The sequence below is a fragment of the Daktulosphaira vitifoliae genome, unplaced genomic scaffold (assembly GCF_025091365.1).
Source record: "Daktulosphaira vitifoliae isolate Bord-2020 unplaced genomic scaffold, ASM2509136v1 Scaffold_3, whole genome shotgun sequence".
Classification (NCBI taxonomy): domain Eukaryota; kingdom Metazoa; phylum Arthropoda; class Insecta; order Hemiptera; family Phylloxeridae; genus Daktulosphaira; species Daktulosphaira vitifoliae.
Window position 1 is genome coordinate 44,813,461 of NW_026099574.1, and position 24,671 is coordinate 44,838,131.

Consider the following 24,671-nt stretch of genomic DNA (forward strand, 5'->3'; position numbering starts at 1 on the left):
ATAATTTTCAAATTTGTAAATATTTTTTAGTTTCTAGTGAAAATCAACAAACAACATTTTTTTAAAACTATTGAATAATCGAAAATTGTTATTACTATATATAATAAATAAAATAGCTAAATATTTTTTAATAAACAATTGCGTTCATTCAGTCCTTTGGTAATTACAATGAAATATCTAAAATTATATAGAAAAAAACTTAATGTATATTTAACAATTATTTGTCTAATTTTTTTCGTATTATTTAACAATAAAAAATGTTATAAACAGTTTTTAAAATGTGTTAAAAATTAATGAATAAAAATATATTTAAATGCATAAACGGTTTCAAGTTACATTTTGAAAAGGCATAATAAATTAACTGGCATAAGTTGATACATAAGAAGGTAATACTCAAATACTAACAATATATTCATTGAATTAGGTATCCAAGCATAATATTTTAAAAATGTATTGCAAGTTTTGTCTGTAATTAGAAGAACCGGAAATTATTGAGTAGTAAGTATAAAAAAATAATAATTCACAGAAACATTATACTAGTGCAGCCAGTTGTTGTTACTGTAACAAGTTATCATTATTAAATGATTCTTTTCTCGTGTGCTAAGTATATTATTACTGTTGTTGTTGTTCAGCTATTGGAGGAAGTTGGAACTGTTGGGGTCTTTGCTGATTGATTTGGAACTGTTGTTGAGGCTGAGCTCTAAATTGTTGTGACGCTTGTTGTTGTGGCAATTGCTGTGTTTGTTGTTGCAATTGCTGAGGTTGTTGTTGCTGTGGCTGAAATTGTTGTGGTTGTTGCTGTCTCTGTTGCTGGGGTTGAAATTGTTGTGGTTGTTGCTGTCTCTGTTGCTGTGGCTGCCGCTGTTGTTGTTGTGACTGCTGAGAACTTCTTTGCGGTTGCTGACGTTGTGGAGTGTTAGTTTTAGGCTGCTGTTGTTGCAGTGGTTGTTGAGGTTGAGCGGGAATGTTTTCTTCGCTATTACCACCTTCCTCTTCATTAGCAGGTAAGTCATCTGGTGATGGAGCAGGAGTGGATGGTACTTCACAGTCTTCAGTGGGTGGCACTACACATCTCAGAGTTCTCTTGTCAAACACCAGCATAGCAGGACACCTTTGTAACCTCGGATAACCTCCTTGACATTGCCAGTATCTATTACAAGATTTTCCAAGCGGTACGTTTCCATTGGCGTCCTCGTTACAAAGAGCTATAAAAAATTAATTCTTGAAAATTTTTCAATATTTTTTTAATCTACTATAATTAATAAGAGAAAAAGTAAAAAACTACTATGAATACATCCAAAATGAATGTTAGGGAAATGAAAAAAAATATTTGATGATTTAGAGAATAGTTTGGCCGAGTTGGTAACGCGATAGTCACGAGTTCGAGATTCGGTAATGGCAGCTCTGTTTGCTGATTTTTCATTGTGTCCGATCGTAAAAATTTATCAATTTAGGAGTTTTAAATAATATTAATAATTTTCTAAAATTTTGTCCGGAAATAAAATCTTGGCGTTATAAAAAAGTCATAATAAATAGCGAAATTTAAAAAATAAAATAGATATTCTCGTGTTTTACGATTTAAAAATGATTGCCATTGTGTATCCCACGTAATCCTAAGTTATATGTACTGGTTATAGTGATTTCGGTCAATTATTTTCAAACCGTCACGAATTGCCTGGAAAAAACAAGTAATAAACGATCAACGGTGTTACGAGCGTATCAATAACACTATCAGTCATTTAAAAGCGTGACAACCGGTCGTTTTTTAAATACATATTATTGATGAGGTTACATAATATAAACACACGACCTAAAGTTGAGTTAAGATAAAGTTATTATTTATCACTCACGATAAAAAAATCATATTTCAAGTTACAAATAACTAGATACAATAATGTAAGTCTATAAAATTTAGTACTTTGTTTCTGGGTAACAGGAGTGAAATGTTGGACCTATTTTCACTCAAGTGGCAAAATTCTGATCAACACTCTTCGAAATAACGAATAAAATAATTTTAATTTTCCTGTGTTATATGTTTCCTTTTAAAATGTTTGAATTATTTGTAAAAAGTTGTTAAAATTAACCTGAACATTTTTCCCTGTGTTCAAAGAGAAATACTTAGACAATACTGATAAGTATATTTTCTTGTTCACTTCTGCTCATGTCTATATCAAAACGTAAACTTAAGAATTTTATTTCGTGATTCATGTTATGGACGAATTTATTCAGTTGCAAATATGAAGATAATATAACATTTTGTTGTATTTTAACACAATATATCATACTTTCCCATTGAATAGTCGTGTGTTTTCAAATGTTTTGACTTTAAAGCTCATGTAATGCTGGAGAATATATGAGAGTAATAAAATAAAACGAAGCTTAACATAAAAATGATAACTGATAATTCAACATTGATTTAATCAAACCATCTTTTTTTCGAAATCTCCGCTTTATATTAAAAACTCGACTTAATGTTTTGATTGATAAAAATTGACAGCAATTAGTAATAAGCAAATAATTACTTTCCTCGTTTTTCTCACTTAGTATTATTATATCACTTATAACGAAAATTACTTATACCAAAAAAATAGTGTGTACTTACGGTGTTTTTGACAACCCTCAACGTTCTCAGGCCAGTCGCAGGAATGAGTATCTTCATTGTATAGCAATCCACCAATACATAATTGTTCAGTGGCTGTTCCATTCCAACATGTCCAGTACCGAGTGCACGACGTTTCGTGACCAAATATACCATATAACCAATCGCAGTGATCACGAGATATGGGCCCATCTAAAAAATCAAATGTCATATTAACGTGATTTGAAAACAGTTTAGCTATAAAGAATAGTATGCGTCCCAAGGAGTAATTGGTTTCGCCTAACTAAACACACGTTTACCGGTAATATAAACTTAGCAATAACATTTCTTGATTTAATCCTACGAACTTTTTAAAGTGATGTCATTCTTAATAATCACAATCAGGTCGAGTTAAACGGAATTAGCAATAATTATTTTCTAAGACTAAACAAAGAGGCTAACGAAATTAAAACTATTCTTCACCGTTTAATGTGCATGTATAATACATATAGACATACATAAATTTAAAGCCACAAATATAACAAATCTTTAAGTTACGCGATACCCTCATGATTTACATTTTATTAAATGCTGTTAAATTTGGCAGAGTTGAATATCTTTGACAATGATGTATAAAAAATACATACTAATATTTAATATAACATTTTTAAATATTAGTATGTAATAATATTCAAATTCTTTCACATTTTCTAGAGATATCGTTAACATTCTTGTTTCATTTACAAAAAAATCGAGGCACTTGGTAAAGGTACTTAGTACAAAGAAATCAATTTTTCGTGGAAAAGATAATGTGTACATATTCTAATAATTAATACAAAAAAAAAATTAATCGAATTTTGAAGTAGAATAAAAATTATGTTGAACTCAGAAAGAAGCTTGTCAACTCCACGCGGTATAGATACATTTTTTTTCTCTCCAGTAAAATTTAGTTTTTTAGACCTTTACCATATAAGCGCCTCAATCGAATTAATCTTTGATGAAATTTCTAACATACAATAATAATTATAATATTCTCTTACTAGCTTGAGTTTTGCCTTCGCAGTAATCGGATCTCCATGGATAGTCACATCCTTCAGTCACACCCCTATGTTTACCTGCATAAACCAACCCATTTGGACAGTCGTAGAGTTCTGGTTGACCATCATTGCATTCCCAATAACGATCACAATAAGATGCATCAGGGACCACTTTAGTTTTAGATTTACATGGATCTTCTTGTATGTTTGAAGATTTTAGCTGCTGTTGACAAACGCCTGCGAAGTAAAAAATGCTTTTGTTATTATGATACGCTAATATAATATGCGATTTTAATTTTCGGTAAAATGTTGTCGAATATCATACAAATTGTAATACATAATAATTTTAAAAATATTGAATAATCACGCAACCGGTTTAATATTATTAGTTCTGCAATTTACTCGCTAGGTAATCTAAAATAGTTATGCAATGGCGTCATTCAGTATAAATTCAATGTACTATAAGAGCAAAACTCCTAATAATTAAAATGATTCATATGACATCTTCATTTTATTTAATATGTGTAATGATATTGAATATATTATATACACTGAAAAACAGATTACAATTTGGAATGCTTTTTGTGAGTTCTAATAAATATCTCATTTGAATTTAGCCGAGAGGAGCAACTTCTTCGTAATAAATGGCGGAGTGATTACGTTTTATGTTAAATAACAATTAGAAGCTCACTTATAGCAATTTAAAACCTGTCTACAGAATATTTTGAATAATTAAATTTGTATTGATGTTAATCAATATGAAGTATGCCACACAATAACCACTTTCCCAAAATAATTCATTACACCAATAAAATAGTGATTTAAATACATTCATACAGTTAATCAAATTTTAATATATTTAATATTAATCACATTTCACTTCCCAAAAACTAAAAAAAAACCTATAAATTAGTATTTGTATTTTTATTTTACATGTTTAAAGTGTTAAAAAAAATTTTATCGCCTTATAAAAAATAAAAATTGAATATAATAATCATATTCACATCAATATCACACTCGTTGTGGATGTTAAAAATCGTTTGCATTTCCCAACCCTCTTTAGTACATCTACCAGCTTGCAAAATCTTCGTTTTAAAGATATTAATACTATATCATCTAAGTAAGTAAGATGTATTATTTTTACGACCACTATACACAGTTCGTGTGAGATGTTGACGGTGAAAGCGAAGTGGGTAAAATGTATAGCCGTCGTGATCGGCGTATATGTTGGCGTATTTTGTTCTTTTTTAGGAAGGAACTGTAGGGTAAGATTACATCATAAGTCGAGCAATAGGAAAGATAGACGACCTTGCTTCTTGTTACATAAAAAGCTACTGCAGAGACTTCGATGACCGATTATGATGCCGTTGAACTTTCCGCGGGCTAACAGAATGGCATCTAGTAATAATTGTGACCAAGAATTAATCCAGACAAAATAATGAGCCGAATGAAACAAATGAGAGAAAGAGAACCGAAGATGACGCGGTTGTTGACTGTGCCTATGTATATAAATATAAACTAGTTAGATAATAATAGAAAGCTGACACAAAGCGAGGGCGGGCGTGGCGAGATGTCGTTTTGTCGTAAGTTTATTCATTATAATTATTTGTGTGTGTGTGTGTATTGTTTCTGTCTTAAATGCTGGTCTACTCTTGTCAGATATTATACTTATTGTTGATGATTATTATTATGGAAGCATTGGGTTGCGGCTGCGATAAAGAACTTATTGTTATTACTTATTTCAATATATACCAAACGACTATTGAAAACAATAAATTGAAATGGACAACAAGAAGAGCGTAACAAATTGTTTTTAATTAACTCGAGCCCCTAAATAATACATAAAATACAATTAGAATGCTTAATACACAGGTCATCGCTTTTCATTGTAGATGAATTTTAAAGGTTACAGTTATTACCAAAAATCATTTGGGAAGATAATTACAAAAATAATGGTATACAAATTAACATAATCACCAAGTACTTTCACTTTTTCAGTCATTAAGTAAAAAACAGTAAATATTTTTTTGAATTTACTAAGCTTTTATGGAGTAAATAAGTCAAACAATTGTGAAACAAGAAATGACAATTGAAATTAATCATAATAAACTAAAAAAAAATGAGACAAATAAAATAAAATAGCTTATCGTTACTCAGTCAGTATATAAATCTTCAATATTTGTAAATACTCTTTTCCAATGAAACTAGGCTAGATTTTTAAAGAAAAATTAATGCTCCAATTATAAACTGAGAAATTATTTTTATTCGTAACAAACAAATTAATCTTAATTCTATAACTTCCTATAAAAACAGGAGATCTAATGGTATCCCATTAAACTTTGTATGACATAAGTGAAAAATTTATTATGAAAAATCAAAGAAACAAATAACATTGGATCAATTCCCACGTATGACATTTACATAACTGAAAATGTAAACATTTCGAAGTTTATATTGGAAGGTCCCTAAAGAGTGAAACGTGTGAATTGGGTCTAACACTCATTGGAAAGATTTCCAACTATGATGCAACTATGGTACGTGAATAATAAAATATTGGTTTAAACAAAAAAGTTAACAGTATGTAATTAAAATAAGACCGTGAGATTAAATTTAGGTGATGTTGTCAGGTTGGGTTTGGTTTGGTTGGGTTGGTCCATGATTCTATTTAAAATTTCGCAACGTTTATACTGCAGCTATTTTTAATAATTGAAAAATGCTCATTTACTTCGGATACCCTTCGGTTAATGTGAGATTTAATATAATAGAACATAGTAAAATTAAATTGTCATGCAAAATCCTATTGTGCTCCTCAACTAAAATTACTTCAGGCCTTATATGTGTTCGAATTCACCAACAATACTGAGCAAAAATTCTTAAAAAGGTATTCGATAATACAATATAATAATAATTTCAAAAATAAAATATATATATCGATTCTAAGAGTTTGGTCTACCAAGTTTATACTACTATATTATTAAATTTATCGATTGGCTCCTACTATAGTTAAATCTTTAAAATTTGAATTAATTAATATTCACGAACAATTTTTATAAAAAATTTGTATTATTATATATCTTTCAAAATATTTTCTTGAATATTTTCCTAAGTCTACAGTAAACTCTATTGAACTACCCAAACAATTTATCGTTTACAAATCATCGCGTTCCAATACAAATGTGTATTTTATTTTGTAGCACAAATAACTTGATATTTTGCTTCAAATATAACATTTATATACAAGAGAAAGTAAACATATTTAACGAAACATTTGACAACATAAATGGGATTTTAATGATTATATCAAAAAAATGTAAACGAATAAATAGTTCAACAACGGTTCAGAAAGAGTAATACATTTTTTTTTCTGAACTCATCTAAAGAAATAACGAGTCATTTACTCAACACAAATTAAATTATTTTTATAACTTCTGCAGTGAGTTGATAAAAAGAACAATTAATTTTGGACTAATCTTTTATTCATTAAATAGGTTCAAAATAATTTTAATTTTTACAATATAAAATTAAATTACAAATACCTAAAATTAAATTAATATTGAAATTAGTATCAAATAGACTGTTTGTACAAATGATAGTCTCAACGTTTTCAAACATATTCCTTATTCATTTTTTTATGATTTCTCATTTTTCTTTATTTTTAGTATTATTATTTTATTTTTTTATCATTATTCTTTTTACAAGGCCAAAGTTTGAAATGTTTTATAGTGTAAAAATTATTAGAAGTAAGACTCTAGAATATAAACGTATATATTTCCCTGAATAGAAGTATCTTATAACACTTTGATGGTATAATCTTTTATTAAATAAGTAACAATGAAATTTCAGCTTCAAGAACATTTATTTAAATAAATAATGCAAATTTTATGAACATTCGTTATTGAACAATAAATTTGACTTTGAAATATATCTAAAATGTTTGATATATTAAAAACTTTTAACCTATGTAATTAATGGAGTAAATATATACAATCAAAGAAATTATAAAAAAATGATTTTTAAAAAATGCTTGTTCTTATTTTTGAATTTCACCAATAAAGATAATGATACATTTAAGAATTACAAAATTTCAACTTCTGAATATTATAGGAAATATATTAGAATAATAGTTTTAGAATATAATTACCTAAAGTTTAATAAAAATAATAACTTTAAATAAAATAAAAAGTAATGATAAATAATATATAAAAACAATGATATTACAATTGAAAATTTTTATTTTTCAATTATATAAATACTGTTTAAATTTATTACTGTACTTTATGTTTAAATATTATTCAATTTTTTAAATACAATAAATGGATTAGGAAAACTAAAATACTCAAATCATATTTTTCTACAGTTAAATATAGATTAAAAAAATTAAAAACGTAACTCTGTTAACTAAAATTTTTATTTGAGAAAGCTTTGAGAATTGATGATTTAGCAAAACGGAAATATTGAATTATTGACTCATAATAATATTAATAGTTTGTGATGTACTCTTATTAAATTGATACCGCGTTTGTGTATATTTTCTGTACTGATTGCCGTTTTAGGCTTATTTAATAAATAATAATAATAAATGATGTATTTATAACTAAATATTTCAATTTTAATAATACATATTTATGTATATATTTTTTGAAGGATTGAAAACAATTAACTCTCCATTTTAAATATGTATTAGTATTATAAGTTATTTATAAAATAATTATTACTATTAAAAATAATTTTAGTCAAAATTATTTGAAAAATAAATAAACAATTTTAGATAATATATTATATTGAAACAATATGTATAAATAACATACATATATATCTTGCATGGTTATTTTAAAATACAATTTTCAATTATAAAAGGTGGATAAAAAATTATCGCCGCCAAATCTTAAATTTAGTTACTCATAATTTGAGTGTCATTAATTTTTACATTTTTTTTTTAGTGTCATTTTAATCTGATAAACATTAGAGATCTTTGCAAAGATTTTTTACATTCAATTAAAAAAAAGAAGTATTTATAATTAATCTAAATGTATACTTACATTGCTGCACAAGGTAAGCGGATAAAGCCACCCAAAGACATGCGTTGCGCTTCATCGTTGTCACGTTAATAACTAACTGTAACACCGGTCAGAAGGTTTAACAACGTTAACAATATGGAGGCCGTACTGTCGTCAAAGAGTGGAAAGATAGAGCTGAAGACTATATTGTGTACCATAAAGGGAGAGATATAAAGAGATGAAAGTAAGTGTGAAGAATCTCGGAGGGGCTTTACCTTACTTTTCAAGAAACTATTCGTCTTTATAAAAAAAATACGAAATTATCATTAATATGTATTTGTAAAACATAAATTATAATCAATAGTTTACCCTGTAAAAATATGTAAAGTATACATATAATATACGTACGTTAATACTTATAAGCGTTGGTGTCAGATGGGTAAAACCTCCTTGATCTCCATAAAACCACCACTGAATTTAAGAATAAAATCTTGTAATACAACAAAATTTATTATATAACTAAATATAAAACTGTAGATTTTATTTTACTAGTACAACAATAATAATATAAATCATACTTGAAATGAATGGAATTTTTTACAATTATTAAAAAATATTGAACTGATGACAGTTTGATTTGAAATTTAACAAAATTTGTTTAAGATCAATTAATTATAGAAATAATTATCGTTTCAACAATAAAATGTATAGAAGTGTTATTTTTTAAAATTTCATTAATGACATCAATTATAATTAAAAATTTCCATATAATAGGTAGCTAAAAATTTAAAGTGTAGGCCTTTAGTTAAACAGATGTCAAATTTATATAAAATTTGTAGCTTTAAAGAACAATCTACCTAGTCTAATGGAGAATAAGTTTTTAGTAATTTTTGAGCTGTATTTGTTGAGAATTTAGATGACAAAAGAATATTTTTAGTTTTATCTAATAAATTTGTATATAAAATTAATCGAAATAAAAATGTTTAACTTAAAATTAGACAAATAAAAATTCTAAACAAAATTAAAAATTAAACTATTAATCAAAATAAAACTAATTTCTATGCGTTTTTTAATTTTATGAAAATAAAGACTTAAATATTTAAAACTATTTGACAATTATGGAAAGCTTTGTGGGATAACACTTTAAAAAGCTTTGTACAGACTAATAAAATTAATACAAAAAATAAATTATTTATAGTATAGAAACAAATAAATAAAAACATTAGGTTTTTTAACAGTTGCAACATTCATAAAATATTTCTTTTAATTATTTGGGTAAAAAATATACAGGAGAAAATTATAATTAAAAAAAAATATTCTATTGTCTGTACTCATAGTTGTGTGAATATTGTAATTTGGTTATTATTATTGTTCATACTTAAAATTATCTATTATCATGTTTAATTACAACTTAAAGAGTGAAATAAGATCTTCTTAAACAATAGATGCTAGAGCAATGATAAAATATCATATTTTATTTAAGTTTTATGTTTACAATAATTGTAGTAATTGTTAAAGGTTTTGGTTAGGACATTCAATTTAAATGTCTATATCTTACAGATGTAGATAGATATAATACAATAATAAAAAACAATCGCTAAACATATTTAAATTATGCGATTATAGCACCTATAATTTTGAATTACAACTTGCCTAGTTGTGCAACTGGTGATCAATATGAGAAAAAGTCTAGATAAATAAAACTACTTAATGAAAAGTAAAATTTAATACTTTCAACAATATGAAATAAAAAACAAATCTATTAGATTTAATTCAAGTACAAAAGATTATAACTGTATATTATTTTGATTGATTTGGTAATATTAAATGCAGAAATTCAGAATTTTGAATTTTTTGTAATAAGATTATTTATCCAATTTAGATGTCAGAAAGACTAAATATTAATTATAACGAAGGTATTACTGAACAAACTCTAAGTGTGTTCAGTAACTAGATTAGCCACCATAAATTTAACATACTACTTTGTTAAATAATATATTTACCAGATCCTTTATCTGGGGTCTAGTCGAAATTTCTAAGTAATCAGATGAAAATGTGGAACAACATTTTTACTAGATGTCTTAATGTCTAACATATTAAATTATTCGAATTTCATAATACACACTTCCTAGATATGTATTTTTTTTATTTTTGTTAGTGTACATTTACCGTTTTTATTACTGTTCGTTTAATTCTAAATGTCGTTATTTCCGTCAGCCTGAAGCTAAATCAAAACGAGTCTTGTGGTGATGCAATGACTTATTAGGAAGTCTTAAATGAAAGCGTGATATTAGCCATGTGTTAAACACAAACTATATTGTTTAAATATGTTTGTCACTTACCCGTCATTTATATGGAGCTAATTATATAAAAATAATTCACATATTTCACCGCATTTCTACATATAATAATACTATGATTAATCTAATTAAGATACGCCCATAGAAAATAAAGCTCATCTTCAATAATATCTTTATAAGATTTCAATAAATATATATACCATGATATACAAGGTATTTAGTATACTAAATTAAGTTAATAAACATTAGAAATTTAAGATTTTTCAGCATAAGTTTGAATCTAATCTTAAAAAAATTTTAATTGTGCATTTTTTTTTGTATTTACAGAAAAAATGATGTTATAATTTTATTAATTCTTATTGCATTTAATCAGTAATAGTTGTTCCATATATATTATTTCATATACTTTCTTTTCGCATTATTTATTCATTATTCGTGTTCTGTCATTATAATTTAAAATTTTAGGTTTGTTAAAAAGGGTACTGTTACGAAACATATATAATTGGTATCACTGAAATCATGCATGGATTTTTTGTTACATTAAATACCTCAGTAGTAAATATTTTTAGAAAAAAGATACTTATACTTAACTTATGATGCAAGGATAATTATGGGAGGAAAATCCCAACTCCTAAATACTAAATAATTGTATTCGGTAAATTTTGTAAATCGAGAGGTTTTTTTATTTTTGCAATTTTTTTAATGACATTTTTCCAAATTATTTATTTATTGTGTTATAAATAATGAATGCCATAATACACATCGTAAGTTTAAAACGTTCGAACAAATTCCATACTAAGTTGGCATATTTCACTGTTATTATTCATCTATGAATTACATAATTATCACAGAGATAAGATTTGTCTTACCTGTGGTATAATTTGTAAGGAGTTTTGTAATAATATTTGTACCCCCTTTATATATTAATTTGTATATTTACTATGCGTTTTGTATATATTTGTTGTTTTATTATAATTATAAATAAACGGTTTTAGACAAATCGGGGCAGTAATGATTTTCGTCTAGTTCCCCCGGGTTGTTTTAGAATTTATTATGAAAAAAATAATTCTAATGATAAGCAAAAAAATTATTGTCATCTTATATATTTTAATATGTATACAACTAAATATATTAAAGCAGAGATCGGCGAAAATGCTTAGACAGATGAGTGGAGTAACTAAAGATGGCATAAGGAACGGACATGTAATTGGGAGTATAGGTGTAATGTCAGTTGTGGATAAGATTAGAAAAAATTGACTTAATAGTATCTACTAGTTACTATTATTGGGAAATATAAGACATTGTAGAGCTACAAATTATAACGAATAATAGTAGTGACTTCTATTATTTATCAATATTATTATTTGTCTGACCACAATGTAACACTGCCACATATCGTTGAGTTAGATTTAACCAAGGTGGATACTTCCATCATGTATACCAGTAATCGTTATCAACATTTTTATCAATGTCGTTTAACATACTTAATTACTTATTTAGATCATAAAACAGTTTGATCATACTTTAATTGACATTTAAAATTAAGAAAACGTTACGAGATATTTTCATTATGGGATATGAACGATCTAAAAAAGAAGCTGACGAAGAAATTGACAATGTTGTACTACAAACGATTGAGTTAATGGATAGTTATTGCAGTTCTATGGGTCGCCTTGAAAATTGTTTACGTGAAGGTTGTGTACAATTAGCTAAAACTAGGTATGTTGTTGGAAATCGAAACGTATCTGATCTACAATTACCAACTACTAGACCCTATTTAGCTAGAACATTACTTACTACGAAAGCTGATAAGGTTATACTCAGTCAACATGAAAACGGAGATGACCCTCTTAAAAGATTTGGAATACTAGTTCCAAATAGTTTACGCTTAGCTCAAAATCAATTTTGCAAATGTTTAGAATCTACTGTTGAAGCTGTAAATATTAAAAATGAATTGGATTATTTACAGAAAAAATTAAGAAACCTAAAATTAAAAAAGAAAGAAATGAATTAAGTATTACATTTCTAGTATTAAATATTATTATTATTTAAATCTAATTATTACCAATTATAACTGTAATTTTAATTTTTTTCCAAGAATAAACAAATTAGTTGAACAATTGTAAAAAAAAAAAATGTAATTACATCTATCAATAACAATAAAAATGATTAGTTCAATTAAAAATATTTTATGATAAATAAATAAATATCTTAGTTTATCATTTTCTATGATTTCGAAGATGAGTTGATGATTTAACTGGCTTATTAATTTCATTTTTAACATAATACTGCATACCATACAAATGTGTTTGAGATGATAAAAAACTAAAAAAATAATAATAAAATATAACTAATTAATTACATTTATATAGTATATTAATTATATATTTTAATTTAAAAATAGTAAAATAGTTAATAAGTTTTTGAGTATTCGTAATAATAATTTGTTAAATTGATAAGAGTTTTATCCTCGTAGATTACATCAAGGATGAAAAAAAAAAAAATATGATTAGTTTTATATCCTTCTATTTCCTTAATTAATATGATACAGACGTGATGGCCCTTTTTCACATTTTAGAGACTTAATGATGGTTTTTTGCTAGGCCAATGATGGAAGGAAAAAGTATTATAGCAGGTTTGTGCCAGAAACCAGTTAAAAATATTTAAAAATATAAATATATAATTATTACATTTCAGTGAACATTAATGTAAATTTAAGGTTTCATCAAAATAGTTAATTAATTTAGATTTCTAAAAAAAATTACATTTCAAGTAGTTTTTGCTTAAAAAAAATTTTTTAAGAAAAAAATTTTGGCGATATTTACTAAATATATTTCTTTCTACATCTTACCAAACAACTAGTAAACTTATTTGATTTTTTGCTATGAGTTTTTATGACAGTCAATGAAAGAGTAATTTTGGCGAATAGCGGAAAAAATTCCCAACCAAATTTTTTTTTTTTTTAAGTTGAAGAATTAAGATATGTATGATACACGAAATGTCCTCATTGATTGTAATTGAGCTTTTTTTTTTACAGCCTCAAAAACAGTTCATATGTGTATATGCGTAAGTTTATTTAATTATAGTATCATTAAAGTGTAGTGTATAATAAGATACAACCGATAGAGTAGGTAATTGATTTGACGCTATATTGTTTAAACCTAACTAAACGCTTAATTATACATTCCCACACAACAATTATTGTTGTGTGGGAATGTATAATTAATTGACATAATATAATTATTATATTATGTCAATTGCCACCAGAATTTCTGGTAATAATAAAGATAATTGTCATAAAACGGCTTTTAGTCAGTTGCTGGAGCTGGTAAAAAATGTGGCTGCCGAAAAACAGGGCTTAAATGTTCTATTATATGTGAAAATTGCAAAGATCAATGGCGTACAAATTCAATAGAAATAAAGATTGAAGATTAAGAAGATTGTACTTTTGTTGAAGATATATTCTATCAAAATTTAAAATGGGAAAATTAATAAGAAAATGGAAAAAAATTTTGTTTGATACATTTGTCAAATAACTTTAGAGGAGAAATCCTCCATCAATTACATACTTTACATTAGTAATGCATATAACGTGTATTTAGGATATAAATAAGGAAATAGGAGATCATGTAGCTTTTGTAAAAAGCCATTAAATTTTTAAAATTAAACACTATCTACAGATTTGCATCAAGGCGTTTTTTTATGATAATGATTTTAATTACTGTCGCATATCATTTATACTGCACCCAATTATACACACTGTGCCGGGACACTGCTGGTTTTTTTTTTAAATAGCAATTAGTTGAAATAGTAGCAATGGGTTTACTTTAATTATTATATTTAACAATAGAAGTCATTGAAGATAGAGTTATAACTTCTGAGTTTATTAGAACAAAACCAATTTTATACACTTTATGACAATTAATTCTATCATTACCAGAAATTCTGGCTGGGTTGACAAAAGAGAACATGAGGTAGGTGAAATGAGGAGATCAGTGACAATAGGCGAGAATGTGAATGGGGAGGTGAAAAGTTTTAAGTATTTAGGATCAGTTGTGCAAAAGAGCGGTGGTATTGACGAGAATGTAAGACACAGGTTAAGTGCGAGTGGTTGAAGTGGAGAGAAGCGTCTGGTGTCTTATGTGATAAAAGAATTCCAATGAGGCTGAAAAGTAAATTCCATAATACTATAGTGAGGCCAGCTATGATGTATAGTTCATAGTGTTGGGCGGTTGATAAGAAAGTAGAGCAGAGAATGAGTGTAGCAGAGATGAGAATGCTTAGTTGGATGAGTGGAGTGACTAGAGAAGATAGGATAAAGAACGAGCATATAAGAGGAAGTATAAGTGTAGCGTCAATTGTGGATAGATGAGAGAAAAGACTTAGATGGTTAAGTCATGTTATGAAGAGAGAAGAATCGGAAGCTGTAAGAACAGTTAAAGAAATGAATGTTGAAATAAGAAGAGATAGAGGAAGACCAAAATAGAGATTGAGGGATGTTATTGAATGCGACATGAGGACAGCTGATGGGAAAATAGATGTAGGAAATCGTATCAAGTGGAAGCTTAGGATAAGGATGGCTGACCCCAAGTAGTTGAGATTAAGGCAAAGAAAAAGAAAAAGATTACCAGAAATTCCGGTGGCAATTGACATAATATAATTATTGTTTGGGAATTACAATTTAGCGTTTAGTTGGGTTTAAACAATATAGCGTCAAATCAATTACCTACTCTATCCATTGTATCTTAATATACACTACACTTTAATGATACTATAAATAAATAAACTCACACATATGCATTTATAACATTGTGTCTAATGTAAGCATAACATGATAAAAAGAAACCGTAAAATGAAAAAAATGGAATATAAATTTTAGTACTCATATTAAATGTAACTCGAAAAATATTTGTTTAAATGAAAAAATATATGATACCTTTTTTGTTTAGAATTGTCTTTAAACAACTTTTGTACGAAACTTTTTTTTGTAAGTTAAATATTTTTTGAGAAAATTAAAAAAATTCATATTTTTGAACTTTTGCAAGGATGTAAAAAAAAAGGTCAATTCCAATCAATGAGGACTTTTAGTATGTCATTATACATATCTTAATTCAACTTTAAAAAAAAAAAAAATTTGGTTGGGAATTTTTTCTGATATTCGCCAAAATTACTCCTTCGTTGACTGGCCTACTTTCATAGATACACAATACATATCTATTTAGCCTTCTAAATATACTAAGTGATTCTGTTATCAATAAGTGGTTCATAATAACAGAATCGCCTGGTCTAATATTATTAATTTATTATACAGAATGTTCGATAAGTAAGGAAACTTGTTACAAACAACGAGATCAAAAGAAATCTATTCCTTTACTTAATGAACACCTATATAATTATAGAAGTATACATTATTTCATCATATATATTATAAATGGTGAATAATTTTTTACTTTAAGAGTCCATTACTGTAGGAATAAACTGTCAAAAGTTTTTCTCCGTCCACTTCTGTATACGATAATATCTTTGGAAGATTTTCTAAAAGAAAAAAAATTAATTTAGTGTAAATTCAACTCTATTATAAATTATGCACATTGTACACAATAGAAATTTTATTTTTTGAAATAGACAAAAAATTGTTTTCTTTATACTTCAAACTGTTCATAATATATATTTATAATTCATGGTATTACTTTCAAAAACGTTAGAAAATAACAATTTCATTAAAAAATTTTTGATTCCATCATAAAACATGATTTTTCTGATACATCTTCAATCTAAACTCCTATTTAATATAAATTAACAAAATATGAATGCAAAAATTCTAAGATTTAAGCTTAAATAGTATGCAGGATGTGTCTTGACCAAACCATACTAATACATACATGGGAAATGTAAAAAGCGAGATCAATTGATATATTTTGTTAAAATATAATAATTAAATATAAATTAATATTTAATGAGCTGTAGATTGTTGAATAATTTAAAAGAGTTTTTTATGATGTCTTATTGAATAATGATATAAAGTTTAAATAAACATCCTGGAATAACAAAAAATTGTATTACAAAATATGGCATTACAATTAAATGTTAATTATTGAGTGTTTTTTATGAGAATATTTTTCTTTTTGTAAAATTATTACAAATTATTATAAATAAAATAATTTATCTTGATTAAATTATAAAAACTAGTTTTTATAGCCTATAGTTTTTATATTAGATATAAATTTTGTAGGAAAATATAAAAAATTTTAATTAAAATAACTAAAGGGTTACCAAAAGAAAAAAAAATATGAATAAGGTCAACTCTACGCTATATAAATGAACTTTTTAAACCATGATTTTTTTATGATGTAGATAAATCTAACATTAGTCATATAGTAACTTATATCTTAATATTAATCCTTTCAAAGTTTTGGTACAGTATTAAGTATCTATGTGGTATGTTCAGAAAATAACGGAAATTTTCATTTTTAAAAAAAAATATTTATTTATTCGTCCACATTAATATTGTCGCCTTTTAAAAAGTCTCCATTAGTTATTATTCACTTGTGCCAACACTTCTTCTAATTCTCTAAATTTTTCTCAAATTCTGGAATTGGGATAGCCTTCAGCTCATTCAGTGATGTGCTTTTAATGGCATCTTTTGCAAAAAATTTCATGGAATGAGTTAACCAATATTCCAACATCATCAGCGACTTCTCTGATTGTGATTCGGCAATTGTTCATAACCATTTGTTTCACTTTCTCCATTGTTTTCATCGGTTGTTGATGTGCTAGGGTGTTTGTCATCTTCAACGTCTACACAGTCCCTTCTTGAAACTCTTATACCACTCGTAAACCGTTTTTTTACTAATGGCAGACTTACCATAAGCCTTTGTTAACATTTCACACACTTTGTTACACTTCATTTCATTTGTTACACAAAATTTGATACAAATCTTTTGTACAGTGCTTCCATTAACAAAAAAGACTAAGTGATGTAAGCAATGAAACTAAATACATTTTTTTTCCAAAGTTAAAAATGATTTAAGTTGAAAAACAGAAATCTTTGATAATTATTTTTAGCCTATCCTAAGGTATTAAATAACCTTGATATTAAAAAATTGATTTTGAATCATTTAAATTAAAAAAGTTGGGTCTGAAAGAGTTAACGTGCTAGACATAAAGGCAACTTCAAATAATCTTCAACTGAGTATGAAAAAACTGTAGATAGTATTTAAGCTTTAAAACCTTAAAAAAGTTTTCTAAAATTGAAATGGAAAATGTAAAGTTGAAAAAAACAGTATCTTAACTAGTAATTAGTTGAAGGAGATACAATAAATATCCTAAATTATAAAGTTTTATACCTAAAAGTCTTAAAAGATGATAGGCTCCATATACAATAGCTGGTTGTTTTATATCTTCATTATATGCACTATCTGGAACAGCTTTCCATGATTCAGCTTTTGAAACATATTCATCGCGTACTTTTTCAAACATATCTTGCACTATTTTTGAGCACTGAGATTTTGTCATACTGTAATGGTTATTAAGTAAAATATAAAAATGTTTAATTTAAATATTATTGATTTTATAAAATAAAATACATTTTACCTGCAATCTGAACATGTCCTTTGAGAACTTGCATATTGGCTATTTGTACTCCGTGTATTCTCTCTTCTAGCTATAATATATCATTAATGAAATTATAATGCAATTAAGAAATGTAGAAAATAAAGGATTAGTTACATCTTAAATTGTTTTTGTTTTCTTGCACATGATTTTCTTCAACACCATTTATTACATGTTCACATGCTTTATGTTCTCCATTCCTGAATATTATAAAAATTGTTTAACAGAGAAAAAAAATAACAATTTCTATAAAATTTAACACACATTTCAGGGTTAAGGTTACTATTATTCACTGGTGGTTTTAAAATTATTCTCAATGCTTCATAGTATTGTGCTTGTTCATCTTCATTAACCAATAACTGTCTAAATAAAAATGTATTAAAGCATATTCGCAGCCCATCTAATACTTCAATACAAATTTGATATCTAAAGTAATTATAGTTAAGAAATTAAACTGAGTTTCACAAATAAAAAACATCAATAAAAACAATAAACAAGAATAACAATGAAACTACACTAACCGTTTTTCTAATTGTTGTTTAGTAACAGCTTCAGTTGGGCGATTTTTTTTCTTTACCCTACTTTCAATAAAATAGTTCCTTGCTAAATATTTTAAGTAATCTTCTAGTAAAGTCACAACATTAGGTTGACACGGAAGTTGAATTAACTGAAATATTTCCAATAAAAAATTTTATTTATTCTAAACAAATTTTTTTTAATCAATATATTAATAAATTATCAAATAAAAACATGGTTTGACCTCAAAAATTTAATATTTTACACTAAATTATTTTTATTTAAACTAATTTTAACTTTGGCTTACTATATGAAAAATATATAATAATATTTAATATATGTTTACCATATTTTTTTCATGAGCTAAATAACAGTTATATCCTGTATGATACTTCAAATTTTCAGGAAATTCAAGATCAGGAAGTTTACGTTTTGGTAAATATATTGTATCACTAGGAACTTGAATGACATCATCATTATCATTTTTAATGGTACATTTATCATCTTCCAAATATTTAATTGAATCTTCAACTATTTTAGGCTCAACTTTAATTCTTTTCTTTCTATCTTTTTTGTATAAATTTCCACCCCTAAAAAGTACAAGTGAACTTTTATAACATCATATATATTTAGAAATAATAACATACGGAGTAAGTTGGGCTTCTTCTGCTAGTTCTTTTTGAAGTTTTCGATTTTCTTCAGTATCTTTAAGAATAAACTCGTCAGTTACATACCTGTCCCATGTGGAATTCCACCCCTACAATAAAATATTTTAAATTAATTTTTTTTTATAAACATTGACAAAAAATTGAATTTACCTGAAAATGGATAAGAAATTTGTAAAACTTTCGACCTTGATCATCTTTTTCTGGAACAATTTTTAAAACCTAAAACATATAAAAACTGTAAACATTTTATTATAATTTTTTTCTTTATTGCTTATACCTTAGAGTCATAGAGAACTTTTGTTTTAGCAGGATCAGGTTCATAGCACAACACTTTTTCACCCTCATCAAATTTACATTTAGTTAATATTTTTTTAGCAGTCATTGTTTTTAATTAACATTGTCCCGTATTATAACACACAAATTATGCTTTAAGCTCAACAGAAATTTGTTTCAAAGAAAACCATCAATTTATTTTACAATTTATGTCAAAATGTAAAATACGTAGAAATTAACGTAAATAAACAATGCTCAGTTTTTAAACCTCGTTATCACAGGCATGATATAACTCTTATCATTTATGTTTTCAGTGTTACCACTAATTGACAAGTTTTATTTACAATAGGATAATAAAATATATAGTTGAGCTAAGTAAATAAGTTGTATCATTACTAAATATATATTGATAATAGAGTAATGATCATAGGTGGAAAATGAGGGCCACTAAAACACCCTCTGGGATGTCATTAGCTCGCTCCTCCAAACAGATTTTGCCATTGTATTAATTTCTTTTAAGGAAAGTTGAATAATTTTTATATTAATATTATAAATTATATTATGCATAAATAATTACGGTTATATTCAATAATTGTAATTGTAATAATATAATTTTACAAAAAAAAACTTACGTACATTTTTGTATTCTTTATTTATAAACATTCTAAATATCAGTACTGATTCAGAATTTATTTATAATGGGGGCTCTGTCAAAAAATAATTTAAAGAGCAAAACGAAAAATTGTTAGCTTCGATGCGAAGCTGAGAAGGTATTAATTTTACTATGATGTGATTTTTTTTTTTTTATGTCTGTTGCCACTTTTTTTCAGCTCTCACTAGACCGATTTCTTTCAAAAATACGTCAAATGATCACAAATCGTATCTAGTTGAAGACATTACCCTTAAAAGTTGAAAAATTTTCCCTCGTTCCCCGCAAATGGGGGAAATATCCAAAAAAATTACAAATTTAAAAATCGGTAAATTTTGTCATTTTTTTTCACTTTTTTTTCTTAATACTTCCATAACTTTTTCAAAAATAAACAAATCAACATAATTTTTTTTTATACTAAAACCTAAGATATTTCTCTTTTATTTGATATCATTTTTTTGAAAATCTAACACTTAACCTGCTCAATGGGGGGGATTTAAAATAGCAACTTTTTTATANCCTGCTCATTGGGGGGGATTTAAAATGGCAACTTTTTTACAAAAATTAATTTTTTCAACTTAATTTTTGAAAATGTTCCGGAAATACTGCGTCCTTTAAACATATATCAAATTAAAGCTTATTTTATGTACTACAAAATGAAAAAAAAAAATTTGTCTCGACGACCTATCTTCAAATGGCTATCGTATTCAAAAATATGCTATTTTTCTATTAAAATTCTAGGTATTGTATTTTATTTTATTTTAAAATATCTTATTAGAAGAATATATTGACTTTCATGAATATTATATAATTTAATTGACATAGAATAAAGTTCATAAGACATAAGATATTAAACTTATTAAATTTTTTTTACTTTTTTATTTTTATATTAAATTTTATAATTATAATTAGTATTTATTCATATATTATATTTTAAAATCAAAGAACTACTAATGAGGATATAATCAAAGAAATAAGAGTTGATGTTGCTATTGGAATAATCCACCAATTTCTCTAAATGAAACATTATCTACAGATTTGCATCGAAGCGTTTCTTATGATAGTGATTTTAATCACTGCAAATATCATCTGTACTTGTCCCATCTATGCCTTGTCTACATTGTGCCTCGACCCCATTGTGCTACCGTTTTTTTAAATCAATATTAAACAAAAATTTGCGTCAATTTTTGAAAGTAGTTATATTATTATCATCCAGATATTGATGGGAAGCTATAGCTGCCCCTCAAGTATACCTTGATTCAACATTGTTAAACTTTAACATAATCGTAAAAATTTTATACAAAAATTGTTTTTGGGGGTGATTTAATTCTCTTACGTTATCAAAAATTGGATCATGCTTAGGGTAACTTTATACCTAAAGTATAAAAATAAAGAACTTTTATTACCACCCTTAGTTTTTTTTTATATTTAATGGCCTTTTTTTAAATTAAAGTGCACATAGAAAAAGAGAATAATTTTTTAGAGCTATCCAAGAAATAGGATTTTTTTAGTTTCGTCTAAATTATATGCAAAATTTTCGCCTATGCGGCCTAACCACTTAACAACAAATTTTCTTATTTTCGAACTTTACAATTTTGGTAATATAGAACCAAAAAGTCATTTAGATTAGGTATGGATATTCGAATAAAATGTATCATCTAGATGGTATAAAGATATTTGGGGATAAAATTATATAAGTGAACAATTTGTTTTTTTTTTAGATAAAATACAAATAAATTACTTTTGTTTCATTTATTAATCACTGTTTAAATGCTTTCCCTACCTCCAATTCGTATTAAATGAAATTCTATTTTGTTGTCGACAATGTAGAGAAGATTTTCCATTGAAATATACGTTACTTAAGCGTTTTTTATCTTTACTATTAATAAAATAAATAAATGGTACATACTGTTTATTAAAGTTATGTAAAAACTGTTACACCTTTTTATCTATAGTGTGATTTTCTTATTATGAATGTAATCCTATTTTTCGTTTAATAATGATTTTTTCATACAAATGTAAAGAGTTAATTTAATTTATCCAGACAACAGGCTAGATGTGCATTCCATAAAAGAAAGGGCCTACTAACTTGTAATAATATAGATTTGTAAATAAGGAAAAACTTACTTAAGACCTACGTCTGGAGGGTGGCAGTGTTTATGATAGTGAGACGTGGACAATAAGAAAGGCTGAAGAAAAGAAAATACATGTACTCGAAGTGCTATAGGAGAATTCTTAAAATAAGATGGGAAGAAGTTCCCTACAATCTTTAAGATTAGAAGAGGAAAACTAATCGGACGTACACTACGCCATAATAATCTACTAGGTAGAATAGAGGGGAAGAATAGTCCAGGAAGGCCACCATTCGAATACACAAGTCAAATAAATATGGGATGTAAAACATACAACGAATTAAAGCGTAAAACAGAGAAGCGGGAAGAATGGAGGAATGCTGCCAACCAGCCCATGGGTTGTTAACGGAAAAAAAAATTTTGTCTTCATGGTGATAATGACTGCTGTATTCAAAAATATGCTATTTTTTTTAAACAATTTCTTGATATTGTATTTTACATTTTGACAAGGCGTTGTCACCCGTATGACACTCGTGGTCGTGCTAGCTCGTTCTCAGCTACCGCCCCACTGTAAACCGGACCGTTACACACACTCATTATCGTCGTGGTGTTAAGTACAACAAATGCCAGCGTCCAACATCCGCCACAATAATACGTTGATCAGTCATCCCCGTGACACCTTCACGTTTCTTTTTGCATTCGGCTTACCATAAGTATTATTATTTTTGTAATACTGTTTTACTACCATTAGAATGATTATATTTGTGATATTGTTTTAGTGCCATTAGTAATCTTATTTTATTTCGTGTTTAATAAACGGCTCGACGGCAATTACCGTGTCTATAAGCCGACAATTCTTTCTTTATTGTGTTCGGCAAGTTAGTATTACCTGTGTTGAACTGAGTGCACCGTCACAATTTTAGCTTCGATATGAAGCTGAGAAGGTATTGGTTTTACTATGATGTGTTTTTTTTTTTTTTTTGTGTCTGTTACCACTTTTTCTCAGCTCTCACCGAACCGATTTCTTTCAATGATACGTCAAAAGATCACAAATCGTATCTAGTCGAAGACATTACCCTTAAAAATTGAAAAAAATTCCCTCGTTCCCTGTAAATGGCGGAAACCTCCAAAAAAATTACAAATTTAAAAACCGCTAATTTTCGAAATTTTTTCAATTTTTTTTACTTATATGTGCCATAACTTTTTCAAAAATGAACATATCAACATAATTTTTTTATATAGATGCATAATATCATTACCTTTCATTTCGTATATTTTTTTCATAAATTTAACCCTTAACCTGCCCACAAGGGGGGATTTAAAATGACAACTTTTTCACAAAAAATTAATTTTTTTAACTTAAATTTTGAAAATGTTCCGGAAGGTCTGACACTTTTATATATATCTTAAATTAAAGCTAATGTAATATGCTTTTTCATAAAAAAAAAAAATTTTGGACTTTATCTTATCTTTATGGTGAAAATGGCTACCGAATTCTATTTTTGCGTGAAAATTTTCGATTTTGTATTTTCCATTTTTAACTTTATTATGCTATAACTTTTTGAAAAATGTATGGATCATTACAATTTTTTTATGAGAAGTAGTATTTATATAGATCTTTCATTCGACATACTGTTTTTTTAAATCGGACCATTTCCCTAAATACAGGGGGGATTCAAAACATAAAAATGCATATAGAAAGTAGAACTTTTTCAACGNAATACAGGGGGGATTCAAAACATAAAAATGCATATAGAAAGTAGAACTTTTTCAACTTAACTTTTGGAAGTGTTCCGGAAGGTCTGACACTTTTATATATATCTTAAATTGAAGCTAATGTAATATACTTTATAATGGTAAAAAAAATTTCGGACTTTATTTTATCTTCCTGGTGAAAACAGACATTAAACTTAATAAAAAAAATACGATTTTTGTAAAAAAATTCTTTTTTATATTTTTAACTTTATAAT

The 24,671-nt window shown here is 26.5% G+C and overlaps 3 protein-coding genes across 3 annotated transcripts; 1 reads left to right on the forward strand and 2 right to left on the reverse strand.

Annotated features, from left to right (window-relative positions):
* Positions 1-137: 137 nt before the first annotated feature.
* Positions 138-8,811, reverse strand: LOC126901490 (protein obstructor-E-like). The gene is made up of 4 exons (XM_050677959.1): positions 8,655-8,811; positions 3,619-3,852; positions 2,603-2,791; positions 138-1,205 (listed from the first exon to the last, which is right to left on the reverse strand). Exons 1-4 carry the CDS (start codon positions 8,707-8,709, stop codon positions 613-615), a joined length of 1,071 nt encoding a protein of 356 aa, XP_050533916.1. The 5' UTR covers positions 8,710-8,811; the 3' UTR covers positions 138-612.
* Positions 8,812-12,372: 3,561 nt separating this feature from the next.
* LOC126901498 (coiled-coil domain-containing protein 115-like) lies at positions 12,373-12,933 on the forward strand. The gene has a single exon (XM_050677977.1). The coding sequence runs from the start codon at positions 12,483-12,485 to the stop codon at positions 12,924-12,926; it is 444 nt and encodes a 147-aa protein (XP_050533934.1). The 5' UTR covers positions 12,373-12,482; the 3' UTR covers positions 12,927-12,933.
* A 154-nt stretch (positions 12,934-13,087) lies between these two features.
* LOC126901488 (male-specific lethal 3 homolog) lies at positions 13,088-20,240 on the reverse strand. Its single transcript, XM_050677958.1, has 11 exons — positions 19,985-20,240; positions 19,858-19,926; positions 19,687-19,796; positions 19,386-19,629; positions 19,045-19,190; positions 18,788-18,949; positions 18,641-18,723; positions 18,506-18,575; positions 18,259-18,428; positions 16,363-16,447; positions 13,088-13,237 (listed from the first exon to the last, which is right to left on the reverse strand). The coding sequence occupies exons 1-11, from the start codon at positions 20,087-20,089 to the stop codon at positions 13,132-13,134; spliced, it is 1,350 nt and encodes a 449-aa protein (XP_050533915.1). The 5' UTR covers positions 20,090-20,240; the 3' UTR covers positions 13,088-13,131.
* Between the last annotated feature and the right edge of the window lie 4,431 nt (positions 20,241-24,671).

Excerpts from the sequence above, each read along its gene's own strand:
- LOC126901490 (XM_050677959.1), bottom strand. The coding sequence starts at position 8,709 with ATGAAGCGCAACGCATGTCTTTGGGTGGCTTTATCCGCTTACCTTGTG. Across the intron at positions 3,853-8,654 it reads CGCTTACCTTGTGCAGCAAT|GCGTTTGTCAACAGCAGCTA; the intron begins GTAAGTATACAT and ends TTTACTTCGCAG. Across the intron at positions 2,792-3,618 it reads CGAAGGCAAAACTCAAGCTA|ATGGGCCCATATCTCGTGAT; the intron begins GTAAGAGAATAT and ends TTGATTTTTTAG.
- LOC126901498 (XM_050677977.1), top strand. The coding sequence starts at position 12,483 with ATGGGATATGAACGATCTAAAAAAGAAGCTGACGAAGAAATTGACAAT.
- LOC126901488 (XM_050677958.1), bottom strand. The coding sequence starts at position 20,089 with ATGACTGCTAAAAAAATATTAACTAAATGTAAATTTGATGAGGGTGAA. Across the intron at positions 18,950-19,044 it reads AAACAACAATTAGAAAAACG|ATATCAAATTTGTATTGAAG; the intron begins GTTAGTGTAGTT and ends TAATTACTTTAG. Across the intron at positions 13,238-16,362 it reads TACAGTAATGGACTCTTAAA|TTTTTTATCATCTCAAACAC; the intron begins GTAAAAAATTAT and ends TTATTTTTTTAG.